Source organism: Euwallacea fornicatus, chromosome 36 (genome assembly GCF_040115645.1).
Source record: "Euwallacea fornicatus isolate EFF26 chromosome 36, ASM4011564v1, whole genome shotgun sequence".
NCBI lineage: Eukaryota > Metazoa > Arthropoda > Insecta > Coleoptera > Curculionidae > Euwallacea > Euwallacea fornicatus.
In genome coordinates, this window is record NC_089576.1 from 182,867 (window position 1) to 203,351 (window position 20,485).

The window sequence follows — 20,485 nt, forward strand, 5'->3', positions numbered from 1 at the left end:
CTACTATCACTGTCCTGCGGAAATAGCGCATGCTCTTAAGGACAACAGAGAATTGCAGCCACGAAGTCATATTGATTGTTTGGTTGGGGATGCATAGCGGCATGCACAATAATAAATGAGCGCCTCTAACTAATTTACTTTCGTTATAAAGAAATCATTTTTTAATTGGGTTAAGGGCATATGTTATGTATGTAAAAAAATGCACAAAGCCATTTTTCTCTAAGATAAAAATATATTTCCTCTAAAAATACAGTAAAATTCAAACTCAAAATAATTTTGATCCTTTCACATGGTTCTCGGTATCAATCTTGCAACCTATCTGCTCTTTGTTGGTTTAGATCTACTGTGTTCCAAGATCCTTATTAGTTACGTCACTCAATAATAACTGCAATATTTATGTCCGACATTTTGTCAACAGCAAGAAGTACTGAACAAACTCATTAAAGCATATTTCAATATACTTACTTACTTATATACTTCAAGCACCTCCAAGCATTCATCTGATAAAACAATATTTATGGGATTCACATATTCAGCGGTCCCAATTGGTGTGATTTAAGGTCAGGTAATTTTTTTCTATGCAGTTTACTACTTTACATTGACCATAGCGCCACCTTATCTAACACGTGTATTTGGCTAGTGGAAAACCAGTTAAGTTATACTTAATTGTAGAAAAATTGAGTAGTAAAGATTTTTCCATAAGGATTCAATATAAGCTGGAGAAATAAGGTTGAAAAAAAATCCATGGAAAATATGGAAACAAATTTATTTTTTATCTCAAAACACATATACACAAAACAGTGGAAAAAGAGATTTATAGCATAAATTTATCCTTATTATCAGATAAAATTCTTGCAGATTGTTTGGCGTCTAAAAATAAGGACCCAACTTCTTCAACATCCGACAGACTTATGTTGGATCTCCCGTTTATTTTAGCTGTAAGGTGCGCAGGAGTCAGAAGTTGCACTGCAAATCTAAAGAAAAACAATTTAGCTTATTATATATAACTCTGGTAACCATCAGTTATTGCTAACCTCAACGTGGCCTTAACGCCAACTTCCCCAAGGGCTGTCAAAGCTTCATCGTCGATCTCCAAGCCTTCTGTTTTCGCTCGAAGTTTCAAAATTTGTTCCATATCTGGGCGATCATACGGCACAGTTCTAATAATCAACAATCGATCTAACAAGTCCAATGGAATTCCGTGAGGCGAATAGATGTCATCGGTACCCTTGATAAGGCATCTGCCCCTGTTTGTAGCGAAAATAACAATCGGGGCTATGGCGCTTTCCAATGCCTTGTGTAAGTACGTGAAAGTTTCAATATCCAGCATATGAACTTCATCAATAAACAGAACCCCAGGGACAAGTTCAGCAATGCCTTGGTCTATATATTTGTCAACAACTTTGTTAATTTCTTTCCGCAATTTGTCAGTTATCTCAGTCTTCTTTGGTTTTAGAAGTTGCCCCATCATTGACAGAACGTCCTGGCCTCCTTGAGGTTTAGCATTTGCAGCATCTAAATCATGTAATGTCACATCCTAATGTAGGGAAGGAGTTAAAGCTGGGAAATTTAATTACATAGAATATTTCATTACCTGAACTACTTCTTTCTTTTTATGCACATCTCCTTTAGGAAGAGGAACATATTCTTCAGCTTCTAAATCAAATTCTGTGGCGTAGGCATCAGATCTACCTTGGCGCTTAACTGCGCCACTTGTAGCTTCAACATAAATTACATCTCCAACTTCAACTTTTTCTTTCTGTAAAGCTTCATAAATACTGGGGTCTAGTTTCAATTGTTTGCTGCCTTTTGCTGTGCGCAACCCAATTATTACATGACTAACAGTTTTACCATAACCTGGCAAAAGAATCAAGCATAAATTAAGTGAAAGAAACATCGCCCGCAAGTACTTACCACCTGCACAATTTTCTGTTTCAACTGGGGTAAGTTCACTAACTTCGCCCTCATAGACTTCCTTTGTTTCTCTAATTCTTAAACCAATTGCCCTTCGAAAATTTTCCATTAGAACTTCAGTTTTTTTAATTTCTGAACTGTAAACTTCAGATCCAACCATAGGACAAAACGGCACCTGCAAATAATTAAAAGTCATTGATTTAGTGTAAAATAACAAAGTTAAAGGAAGTTAAGGGTTTTTCATATTTCTATACCTACCTTGTTTCCTAATTCTTGTGCTATGGCCAAAGCAATTGCTGTTTTACCTGTCCCTGGTGGGCCTGCAAGTAACACAGCCCTCCCTGCCATTTTCTTACTTCGAATCATGTCAACTACAACGCCTGCAGCCTGTAATTGGCATTATTTTATATTGTAAGACTATTAATACACAGTTAAGAAAAAAATATTGTAAGAGGTCCATTGGGTGATCAGATTTGATTTCAGATAAATTAAATTATTCTTTTAGAATGTTGTTGAAATTTTAAATTTGATAAAAAAATATGTTATAAAAAGGAGCACAATTATTGTAAGCTGAGCTTTCATTCAAAAACCTACAAATTTGCCAATACTTTGATAACATGTATTTGTGGTGATTCTCATTATGTCAAATATCATTTTATATAGGAATATTACATTAGTTTTAACATGCAAAACTTTAATAAAGGTGATAAATTCATACATTTTTTGGAAAGTACTTTGACCAAAATTTCTTTCAGGATATTGTAGATATGTGTTTTAATAGAATTAAAAAAAAATCTCAGTTTGATCTCTAGTGTTTGACGTGTTTTTTGTTAATTACGTGGTCCAAAAATGAATCTATAATCTTATTAATCTCAACCAAACACCAAGTGTTTGAAAATAACCATCGGAAGCTCAACTCAAATCTTATAGCTTGTAGTGCTCCTTGAAATATCGATAGAGAAAACTAACCTCTCTGGCCTGTTCTTGACCCACCAAGCCGGCGGCTTGCTCAATTGCGAATCCATTTTCGTCAAGTCCCAAGCCTTTAATGTGACTGTGGGCACTAATTCTTTGAGTTTTCACAGTACTTTTTACTTCTTCTACCTTCATTTTGTTACTTCCACACTTGATCGATCAAACAAAATTTAAAATGTGTCCCAAAACACTACATTCCACAACGCTTATTTCTCTTTTCCTTTTTCTTGTTTACGGATTTGTCAATGTCAATAGGAAAGGCGTGATGTAATTTTAAGGTCACGAAATGAAAATGGCAACTACGCACTGTTCAACATTACCTTTTACCATTTTGCATATTCCAACAGTGAAACCTTCATTAAAATGGAACTATAGATAGCCCTATAGTATCAATTAAAGAAGGTGCTGATTTAAAAATTACCTTACATTTCTTAATCGCTTAAACGACTTATATGTTAATTATTTCCAGTATGTAAAGTCTTTGAAATTCACATCTTATTAGGGTTTCCCTCGCTTTTAATCCGTATTTCTCTATCTCATTGATTTATTTATGGGTTTATGTACTATTGATATGTTGTAAGTAAATTTATCATATTATTTGCTAGTAGATTATAATGGCAATCAATGTTTTTATAAAAAAGTCTACTATAATATATTTGAGTAGTACTAGTAACGACTCCAAAAAATGATAGCAGAACAAAGCAACATTGCAGCATCCAAATTCATTATCGAATTTAATATAAATATACATTTCGATAATAAATATTTAATAATTAATGTAAACATGGATTTGTTTTACCACCAGACAATAAAGACTTGACAGGCAGTGCATTTACGTTAGAGACGGTTTGAAGGTTATGTTTGTCGGTCCGGAATCTTAACAAGGAAGTTTAAGAAAAATTTCAGGAGAATCAGGATTTCTGTTCTAGTTGTTTCCAGATATATCACATAATATGGCTACTGTAAAACAGGTAAGTGCCAATTGTTTCCAAATTCGTTTTTAGAACTTGAGTAAGCATCTTTGCAAGATTGAGGCCAACATTCAAAACTTAAACATTCCAGCATGGTCTATCAAACTGTTTCTTTGTCAATTTCGAATTTATTCAAATTCTACTTTTGCCGCGGCCTCTAAAGACTCTAGAGTATTTTCTAAAGACAGCTATTATACAGCAATATATTCAGTAGCCAGATTCCTTAAGTCTTCATTCAATTTCATTTGCTATTTTTGAATTCTTGCAAATATCTTTACATTTTTTTGCTAAATCCCTATTTAAAGGAACTATTAAACAAACTATACATTGAATTTGAGGGTGGTTTGTAGTCATCCTCAAGTCATAAATGTTGATTCCAGCAGAGTTGTAAATAAAATTAATATATTATAATAGAGCCCAAGTCAAAAGAGTTTTTAATAAACAAATTTTAGTTTTAGTATCATAAATTATTCATTTGCTAATCAAGTTCCACTTATGTTTTTTTGAAGGTTCAGGAATACATGGATAGCATTAAAGCACAAGCTGAAGAACTTGTCATAAAAGGTTTTCCAGACACAATAGTTAAACTTAACACTGTACTGGAAACCCGCCAGTTTAAGAACAGGCCGTTCAATGAAGTTCATCAGGATTTAAATATTGTAGTCCCTGAGCCTATACTCTTAAATAGCCACACTGATTTACCTCCTGCAAAAAAAACAAAATTTGACAACAGCATTTCTAAGGAAGGAAGCAAGGTTATGATTTTGCCAACGGGAACTGTTCCCACAAATAAACACTTGGTGGAAATGATTGAAGTTGTTAAACCACATATTCGAAAACTTGTTGAAGACTCCAATTTGGTAAGCTAATCTATAAAATCTCAAAGTGTGTAGTGACGTCGCGCATTTATGTTGTTTTAGATGAAGATGTGGATTTCCTTCATGATTCCAAAAATTGAAGATGGGAACAATTTTGGAGTGTCTGTTCAGGAGGACACCTTAGCAGAGATTCAGTCAGTTGAATCTGAAGCAGCAGCATTCTTTGATCAGATTTCCAGATATTTTATTTCGAGGGGTATGATGACAAATTTGAAAGTTTAAGGTTTTGTTTCATTATTTTGTTTGTTACAGCTAAGGTAATATCAAAAGTAGCCAAATATCCCCATATTGAGGACTACAGAAGAGCTGTTGAAGAGCTTGACGAGAAAGAATGTTTGAGTCTTTGGCTGGTTCTCTGCGAAATCCGAAATCGGTATTGCGCTCTGCATGATATTGTGTTGAAAAATTTAGATAAAATTAAAAAACCTCGATCTTCAAACGCGGCCGAATCATTGTATTAATTTAATTGGAAATAGAAATAAAATCTCAAACCGTCTGTTACGACTTTTTTTTCTTTATCTATCAAGATATAAATAACGATTAATCAAATTCGTAAGTTTGATTTAGTTGGCAAATTGCTTTTTGTTTTCCACATCACATCCAGCAGGATTGTACTCGAAATTTAGTATTTTCTATTAGAAATACAGAAGTAATATCGGGCTATCAGAAGTTAAATATACCTTCTCGCATTTCTGCGTTCCTGATACGAAGAAAGAGTCTTTGATCAAGGCGGTTCAAGGCAGAATTTACTAAAAATTTAACATTTCGTATCAGGAATGCAGAAATGCGAAAAGATGTATTTAGTTTTCGATGATTCGATTTGGTTGAACTAAATATTATCTATCTATCCCCTTGCATATTTGCATTCCTGGTACAAAAAAGGTCTTTGGTTCAAATCAGAATTGACTGAAAATTTAACATCTCCTATCAGGAATGCAGAAATGCGAAAAGGTGTATTCTGTTCCTGATAATTGTTTTTGCTTCGTGCATTAAAATGCACGAACGATATAATAAGAATAGTATGAGGGTAAATTATGCCTATTACTTTCTTCAGATATACAGTCATAGTCATGCGGTATTAGTTTTTTGGGAATAAAATTCGTTTTGCTTCCCTAAGTTTATCAAAAATTTCCAGACGTGGTGTCATTTATATACCACTAATGAAAGTACGCTTTTTTTGCAAAAAGTTATCTGTAATTTCTTTTTCGGCTCCATCTAGGCATAAATGACCAAACTACCCTTTGTACGACAACAGGAATTTGTTCCTTAGGAGTGTTTAATGTTGCCGGTGGTTGGTAGATAGCGCAATAAGTCCAATAACAAGTGCTCACGAACGGAAGTATTCTGATGCACTTTCCTAGGGTTATTTGTAATTATAGATTAATGCCTCTGTGCTTCGATTACATTTATTATTATTATTTTCTAAAAATACATACATATATACGTATAGGTATTTAAAAATTATTTCTATTATCCCAGATTACAATATGTATATATATATTTCTATAATAGTTATTATTTATTTCGACTATTTCAGTTTGAGAATACATAAAAAGTACCTAGCCGAACGATGTTAAAATATATCAAAAGATGGGACGTCTTCAAACTTTCTACTAAAAAAATATTTATTTTTCCGTGCAAATTACCTACATACGTCTAAAATAGAGGTTGTATATATCTAGGTATAAATGTGTATATAAACAAACAAGGGCATAAAGATTAACTGTTCACAGTTATAATCGAGATATTAGAGGTCATAATTTTTTTTATATGGCTTTCAGAACGCTAAAAGAATTTTCCTCCTTTGACACAAATTGTGGCTCTTTGATGCTACAAAACTTATTGCAAAGTGTCACTTTTGTAGAGTAAACCATAAAGTGATCTCTTTACTATTTAGGCATTAAAAAGTTTCTCAGTCACTGAGGATTTAATATACGTATTATCAATAGTAACCAATAGTAGTACTAAACACAAACTAAACGTAAACTGTTTCAATTATACTGGAGCTCTTTTTTGGATCATAACATGATCATCTAGAACAGGCAGAAAAATGAAGTTTTTTGTTGTCGACGTTTGTAGTTTGTATAAGTACAAAACATAATTTCTCAAGTGAACCAAAAAAAAATTGGAACAACTAAAAATTCCCTACCTAAACATTAAATCATTAACAACCTTTTCCTGTTATCTAAACACAAACACAAGATGCATAAATAAATAAATATTTCTGGTGCCTCTATAATTACAGGCGTCTGTCGTTTTCTGTTAAGTGTTAAATAGTCTCCTCTTCTTCTTGGAGTCTAAGAATGTCGGATTTGTTCAGGAAATAGTATGTGGGTTGCCTCCCTTTAAGGTCTTTAATTACTCTTTTGGCCCCGGCTTTAATCAGCACTCGTGTAATGGACTCCATTTTTTCTACTCCCATAGCATAATGCAGAGCTGTTCTTTCTAACTAAGAAGGGGAAACACGCGTTATGTAGGGAGGTCTCAAATTAATGAGCCACATGTCATTTGCGTAACTATTCTTTATGCAAAATTATTATGATTGGGCTCAAACTTGTCTTAAATAAAAGTGGATAGTTTTCGGTATACTCCTTTAATTTTTTTGAGCTTTGACAGTTTTTGAGATAAATGAAAAAAAAAAAAAACGAACTTACATTGTCTCCAATCCTTAAGGTGTCTTTAAAAGTATTTGCCAAATAATCAACAATTTCTTCTTGTTGACACAATACAGCGACATGTAAGGAACATCTCCCATATGTATTTTTTCCAATGGCCAGCAATTTGCCACTTCCAGTATCATTTTCATCTGCCAGCAATACCATGACGTCGGCTATTGACCCTTGTCTAATTGAATGATGGACTCGTTCACGTTTTTCCTAAAAAAGTAAATAAATATCACAGTGATTTACCTAATAAGTTCCGTCAGTAATAGCAGTCCGACACGGTAGATACTTTTGCTCGTGTCACGTACGTACATTAATTTTCTTATGAGAGCATGTTCGTGAACTTTATTGTCTTCTGCAAGTTTGAATAAAAAATACTATGATGCCGACAAAATGTTTAGTAATAGTGTTATTATACAGAGCGTTTCAAATTCGACTTTCACCATTGGAATATCAGAAACTAGAGAAGATACGAAGAAGTTTGAGTAGGGAAAAATTGTGTAATTTAGCGCTTAACCAAATACGGTTTTGAAGTATTGAATTTCCCGAGTTGTTCCGAAGATAGCCGAAAAATACTGAAAATTGGAGATTTAGTGTTTGTTTGGCGTTATTTGACAAATAAGCTCAAAACGCAAGCGCATTTCCATTGTCCATTTTTCTCAACTGCACGATGACGTTTACAAATTTGCCATTCCACGTTTCGTCTTTCGGCTACCATCATCAATTTTATTTTTTCTAATGAACGCCATTGGATTTTTCGACAGAAAAATAGTCGGATGGCAAATCTGAAAACGTCGTCGTCGACCTGAAAAAAAGTGGCAACAAAAATGTGTTTGTAGTTTTGAGCTTCCTTGTCAAATAATGCTAAAAAAATAAAGACGAAATATAAAATTTTTTGTTTCTCTCGGATACTTTCGGAAGTATAAATTTTGAAAATGGCATTTGGTCAAGCGCCTAATTATGTAATTTTGACCCATTTGAACTTTACCTACCTCCTCTAATTTCCGAGTTCCCAATGATGAGATGGAAAGTGTTTCGTTACTGTCAAGACATTTCGTAGTTATAATTTCGACACAAGAGTATAATGTTTAATTTTAATTGAATTCGGAGATATTTAACACTTTACCTCACACCTGTTATAAATGTGAGTTTACCTTCGCGAATGCGTGCGATAAAGCCTTTTTATTGTAGACTCGTTAGAAAAATAACGGCACAACAAAGAAATTTACTGACCTCAAATGTTAAAATAGACTGTAGAAACGTTACAGTTTCTGACTGATTAGCCTTGACCACTACATCTATTATTGGGGCATCATCTTCGTCCACTATGTCAGTTATGTGGTCATATCCATCCAACAACAGTTCTACTAACTTATTAGTGTCGCCTGTAAAATATTTTTTAGTAATCATGCGTCATAATCGATATTCTAGCACGTAGCTGCGTGTGTGTAACGGTCTTTATGTTGTATGAAGATGTTACTAGGGAAATAGTACTAGAAATTTAGATTCTGGCATGAGTTAATTCTTTCTCAATTTCATAACACTTCTTGGCGATTAAGAGGATTAATTTGGTTACGATATTAGCACACAAGACAATTAAAAATATTTTAATTATTCACGAGTAAGAGGTTTTTTATATTCCTAGGCCAGTAAATTGCAAACAACACGAGGGGCATCTATAAAGGAAATAGCAATTATATTTAGATAAGTGACTGTATTACAGGTTCGCACCGTGCGTAATACCATTACGTAACAGTGCTCAGGTTAGAGGATTTTTTATATGAATTTAGCCCCCGAAAAAAACCCCTAGGGGCCACTTCAACTCCATCAATCTTAAACTATAAAATTTATTTCCATTTTATAGAATTAAAAAAGCAACTTCTTGAGGCAAATTGTCATATATGTATATATTTATGTCGGCCCTTAACTTGTCTATAATAAATAGTTCAGAAAGAGGGACCTGTTGAGCAGTTACCGGTCGGTGATAACTTATCACAGATAAGTTTGTAAGAATCAGTTAAATATGAGTTTATGGACGTCTGATTGAATCGTGTGCTTCGTTTAGGTTTGGACAAAGAAAAGACCCGGTGTGTGAAATACAATCGGGTTGGGTGGAATGAGGCCAGGGGGGGAGGGGGTAATTGGAAAGGAAAGTCCAGGAAGGACTAGTGCCCTACGAAAAAAGGGAAGCAAAAGGCAGTGATGAAGTGAGCTGACTTCGGATCATCAGTTCTTTGCGGTTGTTCTAGAAATCTAGATTAGTGACTTTATACGAATTAGTGTTTGAAGTGTTATTGTCGTTCCTTTTAATATAATCCAGAGCATAATTCGAGTGTGTTTTAATTTCCCGAAAATATGATTTCTGAAGCAGATTATCCATATCTATTCTGACATATATTTAACTCTATAGCGTTAAATATCCATTTGAACTATTGTTTCTGGGATACCTTGCGCACGTTGCTCTAAGATTTCGGAATACTAACAAACAAATCATTTTTCGAGAATGACAAAATTATTGAAATTTCAATAAATTTAATAATTACATGGTCCATTAGTTTTTATTTTTTTAACATGATCGAACTTAGTACCGCAGGCATGTTACTTATACTTTCCTTGAAGATACTCATGACCTCGTCTAAGGCCGAGTTGCAAATTCCCGTCTTTCGCGTAACGTTGATCTTACCATTTTGGATGTACTATTAAAGCCCTTGTCCCTTAACAAACACCTCTTTGTTAATTTTTTGGTATATCACGCGTGGTTGATGCTTCCTAGGTACCTTGCTTTGCTACTTCACTTACCATTCGTGGCAATGTGCAGGACGTATCGATCAATTTCCACTGTATTTTCTGAAATGTTGGCTTGAATACTGATATCTCTTGCGGTCCTGTATAATTCATCCCTAAAAGCTATATTGATTTCAGTCTCTAATAGCAATTGAAATAAAGCATTGCGACCGTGAGCTCTAGCTGCTGCAAAGTGCAGCATGCTTTGTCCGTGCTCATCCTACAGATATTCAAAAACTTTGTCATTATAGAACCGCGTGAAACAAGATTCATTATTACCCTAGTGGTGTTATTGAAGGCAGAATCTATTTCCGCTTCGCTCTCGTCGGGTTCTACCGTAACCACGTCGATGGTCGTTGGTATCGATTGATTTCCAGTTCCTGGTCCATGCGTCAAATGTTGGAAACGCTGACCTTCCTTGAAGAGACATGCAGTATGTGTTACTTTCCTTCAGCTAAGTTGAGTCTCTTTGATCTAACCTGTATTTTCCCCTTAGATTTCGGACCATCCCGGCTGTGTGCAAAATTATATAAGTAGGTAGCTAAATATGCGATAGGATCGTCAGGACGTTTATTGGCGACTTCTGTGAGGCCCTTGATTAACGGATCTCCAAGGGCTGTAAAAGTACCTTTGATTAAATTTGACTTAAAGGACGGTATGACCACAAAGAGGAAGTCATGTGTGGTGTGAGCGGCTTTGGTTTATCACTGTTTTTCTAAGTCTTTTACTTTCGTCCATGTATGAAGTGTTGCATGTATAAGAGATTTTGAAGAGTATCGAGGACGAGGATCGATAAAGGAAGTGTTGGTTTCGGACAGTGACGAAGTAGAAACTCTTTTTAGTACCGAGAGAGAGAGAGAGAGAGAGAGAGAAGATGTGACGAATTTCATATAGGAAATTGAGGAAATTAGCCCTAAAGTGGTGGCTGAAATTACGAGCGAAGAAGCTAACAATATGCAATAGGAAATAATTGAATGCAAAGGACAAGTGTGAATAATTTAAGGGATGAATTGAATATTTAATAAATATCGACTTTATTAAATTAATACAAATATGTTTGTTGTTATAATGTTCATAAAAAAGGTGACGACTGTTAAACATTTATTGAGCAATAGATGTTCTTGTTTGTCACGGTAAAAATGTATCGATATTAGTGTCGATAACGGGAATCTCATGAAAGAATTGACCGAGAAGAAGCTTAAACAGTTAATTTTCTAGGAAGTTATCAGAGAGAGGCCTTGTTTTATGGATGTCTTCTTTGTGTTCAGTTTTCATTTTCCTGCAAAAAAGTAAATTAATAAATTAATGAGAAGTTCACGAAAAAAATCCTTAATTTGAAGAATGAAAAACTCAGGATGCCAATGTCGATGAAGTGTAAAAATGAGATGAACTTTTGGAGCCTACAGGGTTATTAATTCCTACCTTTACGGCCGATCTAGAACTTTAAGACCGTAAACGCAATTTTAAACATTTTCATTTTCGCAAAAGAAATGAATCTGAAATAACAATGGAAACATTTTCAGTCGCCCTCCATTTAACTAGTCGCGTCATCGAAAATATCAAACAAAAACATCAAAAAAATTTATAATGTTCAAAAGTTCAACAGTTCAAAAATTTCAATTTTCAAATTCAACTAGAAACGCTAATTGTCCTCTTGAGCCATGTGAGGACGGTCACTAATCACGTGATAATTTCATTCGATTTATTTTTTCTTTAAGGTGAATTCATTGGCTTTGAGGAAAACAAGTAAAATTGACTAGACACTGAATGACTGGTTTAAATTAGCTGGGATTATGGTTTTGTCCTAATGCTTGTCAGTTTTTAACTGGTTCACTCATCAGGATTTTAAATTTCGCTTAACAATAAAAAATGATCTTTTTTTTAATTTTAACCAACGTTCGAACTACTGATAGCTTGGGACGCTGCCCCCAGTTAACTGGCAGGCGATTGAACTCGCACTGTCTCATCATCTCTTTTCAAAGCTGAGTGTATAATGAAAATAACATGTGGCTGGAAAGTTCGCATTGCACTGTGTGGATTATTCGAATGAACTAAGCCTTTCGAGGTAATCTGTAAGTTAGCCTTATCCCTTACATGAAGCTAGGTATCGGCCTTCTTCGGTGGCGAAAAATGGCATATCTATTTGGCCATTTTCCTCGTTTTCCTCCGCATTTCCACATGCGATGGGACCTGGAACAAATTCGTAGTTTAATTTAAACAACATATTGAGCTTCGAACTTCACTGAAGGCGGCTTAGCCGGATGAAAAACTTAAAAGTGAAAAGTAAAGTTTCGTCGATAAATACAGGGTGATGCAGGTTTGTTTACATCGGTAAAATTTAACAGGTGGCAGAACTCAGAAAAATCGAGGAACTATTCATATGAACTTGCGCGCACAACAATGCACATTTGTGAAAAGTAAGAAGAGTTTACTACGTGAATAAATATTTAAAGGTCCGATAGAGCTTTCCCACGAGCTTCTACGCGAGTAAATGTAACCAACGGAAGGAGCATTCGCGAAAACAAATGCTAACATGCACGTGTGTTAGAGGAAACAAATGAATGACGAACATAGATGCCGGTGGTAAAATGGTTTTAGAGTAGAACCAGAAATTCAAAATTTTAACTCAGGGAAGTTCGGTCGTGCACCACAAAATTTTTTGGATGATAAAAGGGGGCTTGACGGCCGAAAATGGGCCTCCCCAAAACTTTCGCGTTTATGCGAAATCATGTCGATTCCAAATGGTAAAGCATCTAGAAAGTTTGGGCTTAAAATCTTAGAAACTGCAAACAGTTGTTAAGTAAATGCTTAAAAATAACTGAAACGAAAAAGTTCACATGATTTTTCATTTTATTTCTCCAAGTCCAATCAGTTTGTTAAATTTTTCCACAGTTTAAAATACCGCTTCTAACCATTCCTGATAATAAAACCTGTGACACTCTGTATATCTCGTTCTCAGGACTCCACCTACTCTATAAGTCGAGACATCGAACACGATGGTACATGTTTAGAATAAGACAAACAGACAGTTTAGTGTTCAGAATACTACTACAACTTCGTTGTGAGCAATGTTGCAAACGACACCCAATATAAGCACATGGTAAGAACCCATGGGGCAAAGAAAAGAGAACCTAAACGTGGACAGATTACAATAGATAACACGTACAGTGATACAAGTGCAAGTGTGAAAATTCCATAGACAATGTATACAGAAACAGTACTTACGTTGGAACGTTATGGCAATTAGAAAGTAGACGAAAATGTGAACCTTCATCATACAGTGTGTCCCAAATTGATTTTACATGTACGGGGATCTCGGTTACCATAAGAGATAGGGGGTCGGCTAAATTGGGAATATCTTAGAGGATTTTATGGGAAACTCATGTCTGTTTTAAAAGTTGTTTTGAGGTTTTATTGTTTTCCGAAAAAATACGCAACGTCATCATCGAAAGGGCCTGCGTCGTGGCGAAAAGTAAAATTTCTTTGAGCGCATTCACCTTTCTCTCGCATAAATTGGACTCCTCAACTCTCTAAGAGTTTAGAGTGGATCAATTTACGTTCAGTTCATATCAATTTCCAAACGAACGACGAGACTTATTACTCAGTCTCGGCGAGAGAATGCAGTCGATCGTGAGTAATATAGAACAAATGCTATCTAACGTGAATAATATGCGAATACGTCTCTCTCCGGTATTGGTCTAAGCTTGTCCGGCTCATTCCAACGAGATCATCTAACTATTGGAAACCGATCGCTTTCACGTTTTTTGTATTGTTCCAAAGCGATTACTTTTACAGAGTTGCAAAATCGCTTAATAAACGAACGAAAGTAATGTTTCAAATGCTGAGTGTCATATTTTTTGGAAAACGTGAACAAATAAATTTGAAAAAATCGTGAGTTTCTCATAAATTTTTGATGCTAACTGCGAACCTCACACATGTACAGCCAATTTGGGGCACACGGTATAAAACATGACATGATTTACTTGCACTTTATAGGTGTTTAACAGTTAGATTTGATATAGGGGGTTTGTCATTATTCAATACTACTGACCTATTATAAGGGATCCATCCGTAGCAGTAAGTTCTTTACAAAAAAAATATACATATATAAAAAAAGTGAATCCTTGGCACAGTATTGTAGATCAATGTAAAATAGCAATGAAGTTATTTACACTAGAAAAATGCTTATTCGTGTATTTACAATTTACAGTTATAATTTACAATTTGTTAATTTCATATGAAGCAGACTTTCTCTTCTTAAAAATACTTAAAAACAGGGCAGCAATATGCAGAGAATTGGACATGGTCATGTCCTTCTCTAACTGCAATATATTCGAAACCGCAGTGGTGAAGTCTTCGAAGCATTGTAGCTCAGTAACCCCCACCGTTACTCGATTACTTATTTTGAAGACCTCGGCGGCATTTGTGTGCTTATTATAAGTCAATCCCCTCGCTGTACAGAGAGATCGCAATTTATCAGGCTCTTTCAGTAAATTCGGACATTTTAACGTTAAACTGAAATGGAGGCCGCAGCCCAGGAAGGTCGGTCTTGAGGATAAGCAGCCCAGTTTTTCGTCAAACACAAAATCCAGGTTCTCTTGTATCACCTGCATAACCCTGGAGAGTCTGGTATAGATCAAGCCAACATTTCCAGCACTTGATTGCGCATCGGTGCAGGTGATAATTCGTATATGGTCCAATACGTTAACGTAAATTGCTAAATTATGACTGTTGTTTACGAAAACTCCTCGGCCGTAAGGCCAATGGCTTCCGTGGAGTCTGTCTGACTCTGGAATATTCCACAGTGGTATGAGTAAGCCGCTGCTGGCCAAAATCACTTTAGCTTCCGAAGGCTGCTCCAGGACTTCGTTCATGGTGTAGTAGTCACCACTACCGTTTTCCCGAATCTCATCCTCAGAAGCATTAGGGTATAAAGCTCTGGCAGTCTTTGCGTTCAAAAGAATATTCGTTATTATACGTTCTACAATTTCTAGTTCACTAAGGGCCAATGATTTTGGCAAGTCAAAATCCTTAATATTTCTTGAGCACTCTAGCTTCCCTAAAAGACAAAACTTGTTATTGCCGAGAAGTGTTATTAGTGAGAAAGTGGATATATCACCAGTAACTACTAAAGTTCCCAACGGATCCAAATGTAGATCAATTTCGTCGATACCTTCCTGGAAAAATTGCACGCCCTTTCTTAGAGAAAAGTCGTGATTGACATCGATATAATTGTATTCTTTTATGATGGGATTCAAAAATTCCTCAAACACTTTGTAGGCATAAAGATCGGGAACCATTATTCCCAATGGAAAGTCTTCTTCGAGGGCCAGCCTCAAGCTGGGTTCTGAGGGAAGTTTTTTCACATTTGGCCATATTAGGTCGTACAAGTTGTGATCCAGTTTTGTTACTCTTAGCTTGACTGTGTCGAATATGTTTCTGTGATACATCAAAAACACTGCATTGATCGACTTCAATAGAGGTGTGTGAATATGTACAGGGTGGCTGATAAGTCGGACAACGGTCCACTATTTCAAAGACGTCGATAGCTGTCAAGGCAATTGAAGAGGTGCGAATGTTGTAGGATTTTCGGAAATAATTTTACTACCTATCTGATATTATATAACCCGTCCTATACCTATATGTATTATTTATGTAAATATAAATATGCTAATCTATATGTATTATAAACCGTTTCGGAAAAAAAACGATATTTACTTTCTTCAATTATTCTCCCGAGTATACAGGGTGATTCCAAACTTGCAGTTATCCTTTCGTCCGCGAATGGGGCTTCAAAAAGTAAGATTGCTTTTCTTTGGCGCCTTTTGAACTGCCACCATCAACGGAGGTACAAGGTGTCAAAGTTTATTTCGAAAATTAAAATTTATTAATAACTGTCAAACCACTTGAGATGATTGAACACGATTTTGTAGGTGTTGGTGACCCTCGAATTGCATTGAAACTATCGCTTCGATCGTTTTTACCAGAAAATAAGTTCAAATCATTTTTGAATTTCGCCTAAATTCCTAAATAACATCTGAACTTGCTTTTCAAAAATATGAAAATCGAAATCAAAATTTCTTCGTTCAATGATCATTTTTACGTTTGGAAAGATCGGCGGCTTACCATTTTTTTTTTTCAAAAATATGAAATAGCTTTTTTATATATGCACCACTGATAAAACCAAAAATAATTTTATTTATTGAAGAACTTCCCCCCCCCCCCGCGTAGCTATCGCCACCTGCCGGATTTTGTGTAATTATTTCAAGTGGTTTGGAAATTGTTAATAAATTTTAATCTTTTAAATAAAACTTTGACAACCTGTGTCTCCGTTGATGCTGATATTTAGAAAAAGTGCCAAAGGAAAAAATCTTAGTTTTTCAAGTCACATTTGCTGATATAAGAATGGTTCCAACTTTGGAATCGCTCAGTATATATATACCTGAATTATCAAATCGATTGGAATGTGCTTGGTTACGTTATAGTAGAAAAGTGTAAAATTATATTTGATTGAGATTTTTTTGGAAAAAACGTGTATACAGGGGTTCCCAAAAGTCAACGATCAAATTTTAACGGCGTCGTCTGCGTCGAAATATAACATTAGTTTTCTAAGTAACTTATATCCAAAAATGCCCAAACACATAAGAGTGGCTGAGGCGTTTGTAAAATTGTAAAATATTTAGTTCACACATATTTCGAATGAGTACTACTCTTTCTACTCTTTCTACAACCGAGATACTACATCGTGTAGGTCCTTAAGTGTACTACTCAAAACTTGAGAAAAAAGTAAAGATTGATGACAATTTTCAAAGGTCAGTTCCCCGTATATTAATACCAATGCATCTTTTGAAATGTAGGAAAAATGTGTGTTTTTAAACATTTTTTTTTCAAAAATGGCACACGGAATAGTCGTGCCACCTTTTGGAAAAATTACTGAAAATCTTACAATGTTCACAATATTTTCATCAGTATTGAAATTTCTGAATTCAGCGACCCTGCGTATTACTTTGAGGATGCGACACTTCCAGTTTCAGCTAAATTATAAAACTATAATACAACTAAGCAGCTTAATTTACTATCAAGAAGTTGTAATTACGGCAACCTTAAGAATGCGTGACCTAACAACTCAGTTTCTTTTAAGCGTTATCTCGTGATACTACAAAATTATTCATTATTGGACGCGATCCGGTCCTTTGGTTAGTAACTTGAATTAACTTAAATTATATTAACTGGAATAAAATTGAAATAAAAAAAAAACATACTGGTAAGTGATATAATTACTTCGGTCATTTGCACTAAAAACGGAGCACCGTAAATTTCACCAAATAGTGATCTTTTTTACTTTTTGGTCTTTTTTGCATAAAATTATTTAAACTAGACAACTTTTTTTTCAGCTGCATCAAGCTGAATGTATAACCCATATGGGGGAATAAAAAATCCGTCAAAATACAAACTCTTCGGTTTTTATGCTCATTAAGCAACCCATGAAACTGTTGGCCAACAAAAAGGTCGCAAAACTGTGGAAATGCTCAAGTTGCTCCATAATTTCTTCTATGTTGCGGAATCAGCGCTATTTCTACCATACGATACACATAATATGGTCAATGGGAATAGGATTTGTAAGTAAACTTGGATCTAATTACAAAATGTCGACATTTCGGCTCTGTTTTTTGGTTGTTCATCAAGGTACAACGGTAAGGGAAATAACAAAAATTGCAAATGTTGAAGTATTAAAATAAACTAAAACATATTTATTATTTTGTTTGGTGCAATCGCTTTCACTACTCCTCTGTTACTAAAATCAGGTTCTTAAAGAATGTTTATTTACTTACTGACTATAATTCTATGTTTTACATTGATCTATCTATTGTAAAAGAATTAAAATTGGTCTTGCTTCGTAGACGTCCAGCACCTACAAATAATATTTTGGAAGCTTTGTTGGTTCAACAAATATGATTTCCTTCGTAAATAAGGCGACACCAAGAAATGATGGTACATCATGCGCTAAGATTGTAAAGTACATCATTATGACACGAAAGTAAAGTTCAAATCCCGAACGACGTAGCGTTTAGGGGTCTGAGAGGTGAGAGTCCCGAATATTTCACAACAGCGCTGTGTATGCGATTTTTCTCTTAATAAATTTGATGAAATTTCACTATGCATAGGAATAAAATTGAAAAAGTTTAACGGCCAAGCACGCAATGTTTCCGACATTCACCAATATTTTGTCGAACATCATTAGTCACCTCAAAAGCGAAACGACACACGCGGTTGCCATGGAAATGCCGGAACGTCAGCGCGGACCAGCTACTATCTGTGTGTAACAATATTACCTAACGGCGCGAAGGTTTATAGCATAGCACTTGCTCGCAAAAGTGTCGCATCCTTTAAGTACTTAATTGAAACCGTCTTTTACCTACCGTTTAAGTTGTTTGGATATAATTGTCAAAGCTCCTTGATTGTTATAACTGTTTGATCCCGATTTTAAGTTATACAGAGGTGCAGCAGAAGAAAGTGAATTCGAATCTCTTCGCCCATGTAAAACTATATAACACCTTTCGAGCACTGAAATCATATCCTCGTCGTCTAGATTCTTTCTTGCCGACCAGATGTCATTTGCAACTAATTAATTAAAAGGTATACTAAGTTGCTGGCCAATGATTTTACAATACCAGATTTTTTTAAAACTAAGTTTGACACTTCATAATTAGATATTCCATTAATTGAGGTAATAGTCAACGAATAATGGATGATAACCAATTCTTAAGGAGCCACTACACATACATATCTTATATCAGCAAGAGTTTCTTTGAACCAGCACTCTTGGCCTAAGCGTTCGGCCTGTAATAGTTAATAACATCTTTTGCTTGGTCCCCGTACCTTATACGGGGTGTTCGGTTACGGAGTGTTTTGACAGGAAAATCCAATTTTCCAGCTAGATAGGGAAAAACTAGCGCCCACGTCAAGAATTCGATTGTTGAGGAAATATTAATGGCGAAAACCGTATTTCGATGTCTGCAATCCGCGGCGCTAGAGGGCGTTTTTCAAATTTCGACCATTTTCAAAATTGTCAATAATTACGTTGTTTGGGATAATACCGAACTAAAACAAAAACTTTCTTAAAGCACATTTTCCATGTAACCCCAGTGGCGTGCTTAGTTTTTTTGCTACAGCGTACCGCTTTGTCAAAAACGGACATAATTTTTTATTTTAAATCAAAATCACAGTCGGCTACGACTTCAAAAAAATTTGCATTTTGAATAATTTTTAATTATGTAAGTATGTCTGTAGTTATTTTTAAAAATAGGCGATATGTTTGGATTTTATGAAACTTCTCGAATTATATTTAGTTCTTTAATTTCGTTATCTTTCTTTAAATTGTAGTGCCATGGTCTACCCTTTTTGAAGCCTCCATAATTCCAGAAATCATTTTTCAACAGCTTAAACAGTCTTCCATCTGGTTGGTATCGTTCGGGACAGGTATGGAAGAATAACTTACGGGCTACTTGTGAGTTTTCGTTTCACGATGTGAAACACTTTATCATGTGATATTTTTCATAGTTATCTATAATTTTTACTTGAAAAATCGGCACCAAATTAACACTAAATATTAAGAACTTTGACGTAAAAATTAAAATATAAAATAAATAATGTTACTTGGGCAGCTGATGCGAAAACCAACTTGAGTCTAAACACAAAAAGTTTAATACTTAAATTATTTTTGAAAATAACCATAGACGCACCTACGTAGTTGAAAATCGTTTAAAATGGAAATTTTTTTTGAAGTCGTGTCCGGCCATGATTTTTATTTAAAGAAAATGCATCATGTCGGCTTTGGCAAAACGGTATGTTGTGGCAAAAAATTAAACACGCCACTGCAGTCACACCGAAAAAGTGCATTAACAATGTTTTTGTTTTACTCCAATATTGTCCTACACAAAAAAATTATGAGCAATTTTGAACAAGGCCGAAATTTGAAAAGCGACATCTAGCGCCGTGGTCTATAAAAATATAGAAATACGGCTTTCGCCATTGATATTTTCTCATAAATCGAGCTCTTGACATGTTGAATGACTAGTTTTTCCTTATCTGGCCGGGAAACGGGATTTCCCTGTCAAAACACTCCAAATCCGAAAACGGTATACAGGGTGATTCAAAGAGCACGGAACATAACTGTTTTGTCCTGGGAATGAAAACAGCTGAAGTTTTTAAATATTTTAAAGGGATATAATTCCTTAGACGATTAAGTTGAACGAATAAGATGTTCATGACACGGATCCAACTAATAATGGGGATAATT

The 20,485-nt window shown here is 35.0% G+C and overlaps 4 protein-coding genes across 10 annotated transcripts in view; 1 reads left to right on the forward strand and 3 right to left on the reverse strand.

The window, feature by feature from the left end:
- Window positions 1–749: 749 nt before the first annotated feature.
- On the reverse strand, window positions 750–3,110 carry pont (pontin). Its single transcript, XM_066300500.1, has 6 exons — window positions 2,884–3,110; window positions 2,173–2,301; window positions 1,915–2,089; window positions 1,595–1,857; window positions 1,035–1,537; window positions 750–974 (listed from the first exon to the last, which is right to left on the reverse strand). The coding sequence occupies exons 1-6, from the start codon at window positions 3,022–3,024 to the stop codon at window positions 815–817; spliced, it is 1,371 nt and encodes a 456-aa protein (XP_066156597.1). The 5' UTR covers window positions 3,025–3,110; the 3' UTR covers window positions 750–814.
- A 576-nt stretch (window positions 3,111–3,686) lies between these two features.
- REG (proteasome regulator gamma) lies at window positions 3,687–5,234 on the forward strand. Its single transcript, XM_066300514.1, has 4 exons — window positions 3,687–3,860; window positions 4,370–4,720; window positions 4,781–4,934; window positions 4,991–5,234. The coding sequence occupies exons 1-4, from the start codon at window positions 3,843–3,845 to the stop codon at window positions 5,197–5,199; spliced, it is 732 nt and encodes a 243-aa protein (XP_066156611.1). The 5' UTR covers window positions 3,687–3,842; the 3' UTR covers window positions 5,200–5,234.
- Window positions 5,235–6,132: 898 nt separating this feature from the next.
- Window positions 6,133–20,485, reverse strand: part of LOC136349154 (serine/threonine-protein phosphatase 6 regulatory ankyrin repeat subunit B) — a 46,690-nt gene continuing 32,337 nt past the window's right edge. For 6 of the 7 annotated variants that reach the window (XM_066300519.1, XM_066300518.1, XM_066300521.1 and 3 more), the window contains 8 exons: window positions 14,237–14,269; window positions 12,280–12,375; window positions 10,665–10,801; window positions 10,465–10,602; window positions 10,201–10,405; window positions 8,635–8,786; window positions 7,393–7,614; window positions 6,133–7,187 (listed from right to left, as the gene is read on the reverse strand). In XM_066300519.1, the coding sequence (XP_066156616.1) occupies window positions 7,008–7,187; window positions 7,393–7,614; window positions 8,635–8,786; window positions 10,201–10,405; window positions 10,465–10,602; window positions 10,665–10,801; window positions 12,280–12,375; window positions 14,237–14,269 (1,163 nt within the window). In that variant the 3' untranslated portion in view covers window positions 6,133–7,007. The remainder of the gene's footprint in view (window positions 7,188–7,392; window positions 7,615–8,634; window positions 8,787–10,200; window positions 10,406–10,464; window positions 10,603–10,664; window positions 10,802–12,279; window positions 12,376–14,236; window positions 14,270–20,485) is intronic. The other variant, XM_066300520.1, reaches the window with a different exon arrangement.
- On the reverse strand, window positions 14,403–15,635 carry LOC136349158 (arginine kinase). Its single transcript, XM_066300530.1, has 2 exons — window positions 15,305–15,635; window positions 14,403–15,244 (listed from the first exon to the last, which is right to left on the reverse strand). The coding sequence occupies exons 1-2, from the start codon at window positions 15,633–15,635 to the stop codon at window positions 14,403–14,405; spliced, it is 1,173 nt and encodes a 390-aa protein (XP_066156627.1).

Bases quoted from the DNA above. Each gene is read 5' to 3' on its own strand.
- pont (XM_066300500.1), bottom strand. From the start codon at position 3,024: ATGAAGGTAGAAGAAGTAAAAAGTACTGTGAAAACTCAAAGAATTAGT. The intron at 2,090-2,172 runs GTAGGTATAGAA...AATTATTTGCAG, and splicing joins CACAAGAATTAGGAAACAAG to GTGCCGTTTTGTCCTATGGT. The intron at 1,858-1,914 runs GTAAGTACTTGC...TTCTTTTGCCAG, and splicing joins AACAGAAAATTGTGCAGGTG to GTTATGGTAAAACTGTTAGT.
- REG (XM_066300514.1), top strand. The intron at 4,721-4,780 runs GTAAGCTAATCT...ATGTTGTTTTAG, and splicing joins TTGTTGAAGACTCCAATTTG to ATGAAGATGTGGATTTCCTT. The intron at 4,935-4,990 runs GTATGATGACAA...TGTTTGTTACAG, and splicing joins CAGATATTTTATTTCGAGGG to CTAAGGTAATATCAAAAGTA.
- LOC136349158 (XM_066300530.1), bottom strand. From the start codon at position 15,635: ATGTATCACAGAAACATATTCGACACAGTCAAGCTAAGAGTAACAAAA. The intron at 15,245-15,304 runs GTGATATATCCA...TTTGTCTTTTAG, and splicing joins GGGAACTTTAGTAGTTACTG to GGAAGCTAGAGTGCTCAAGA.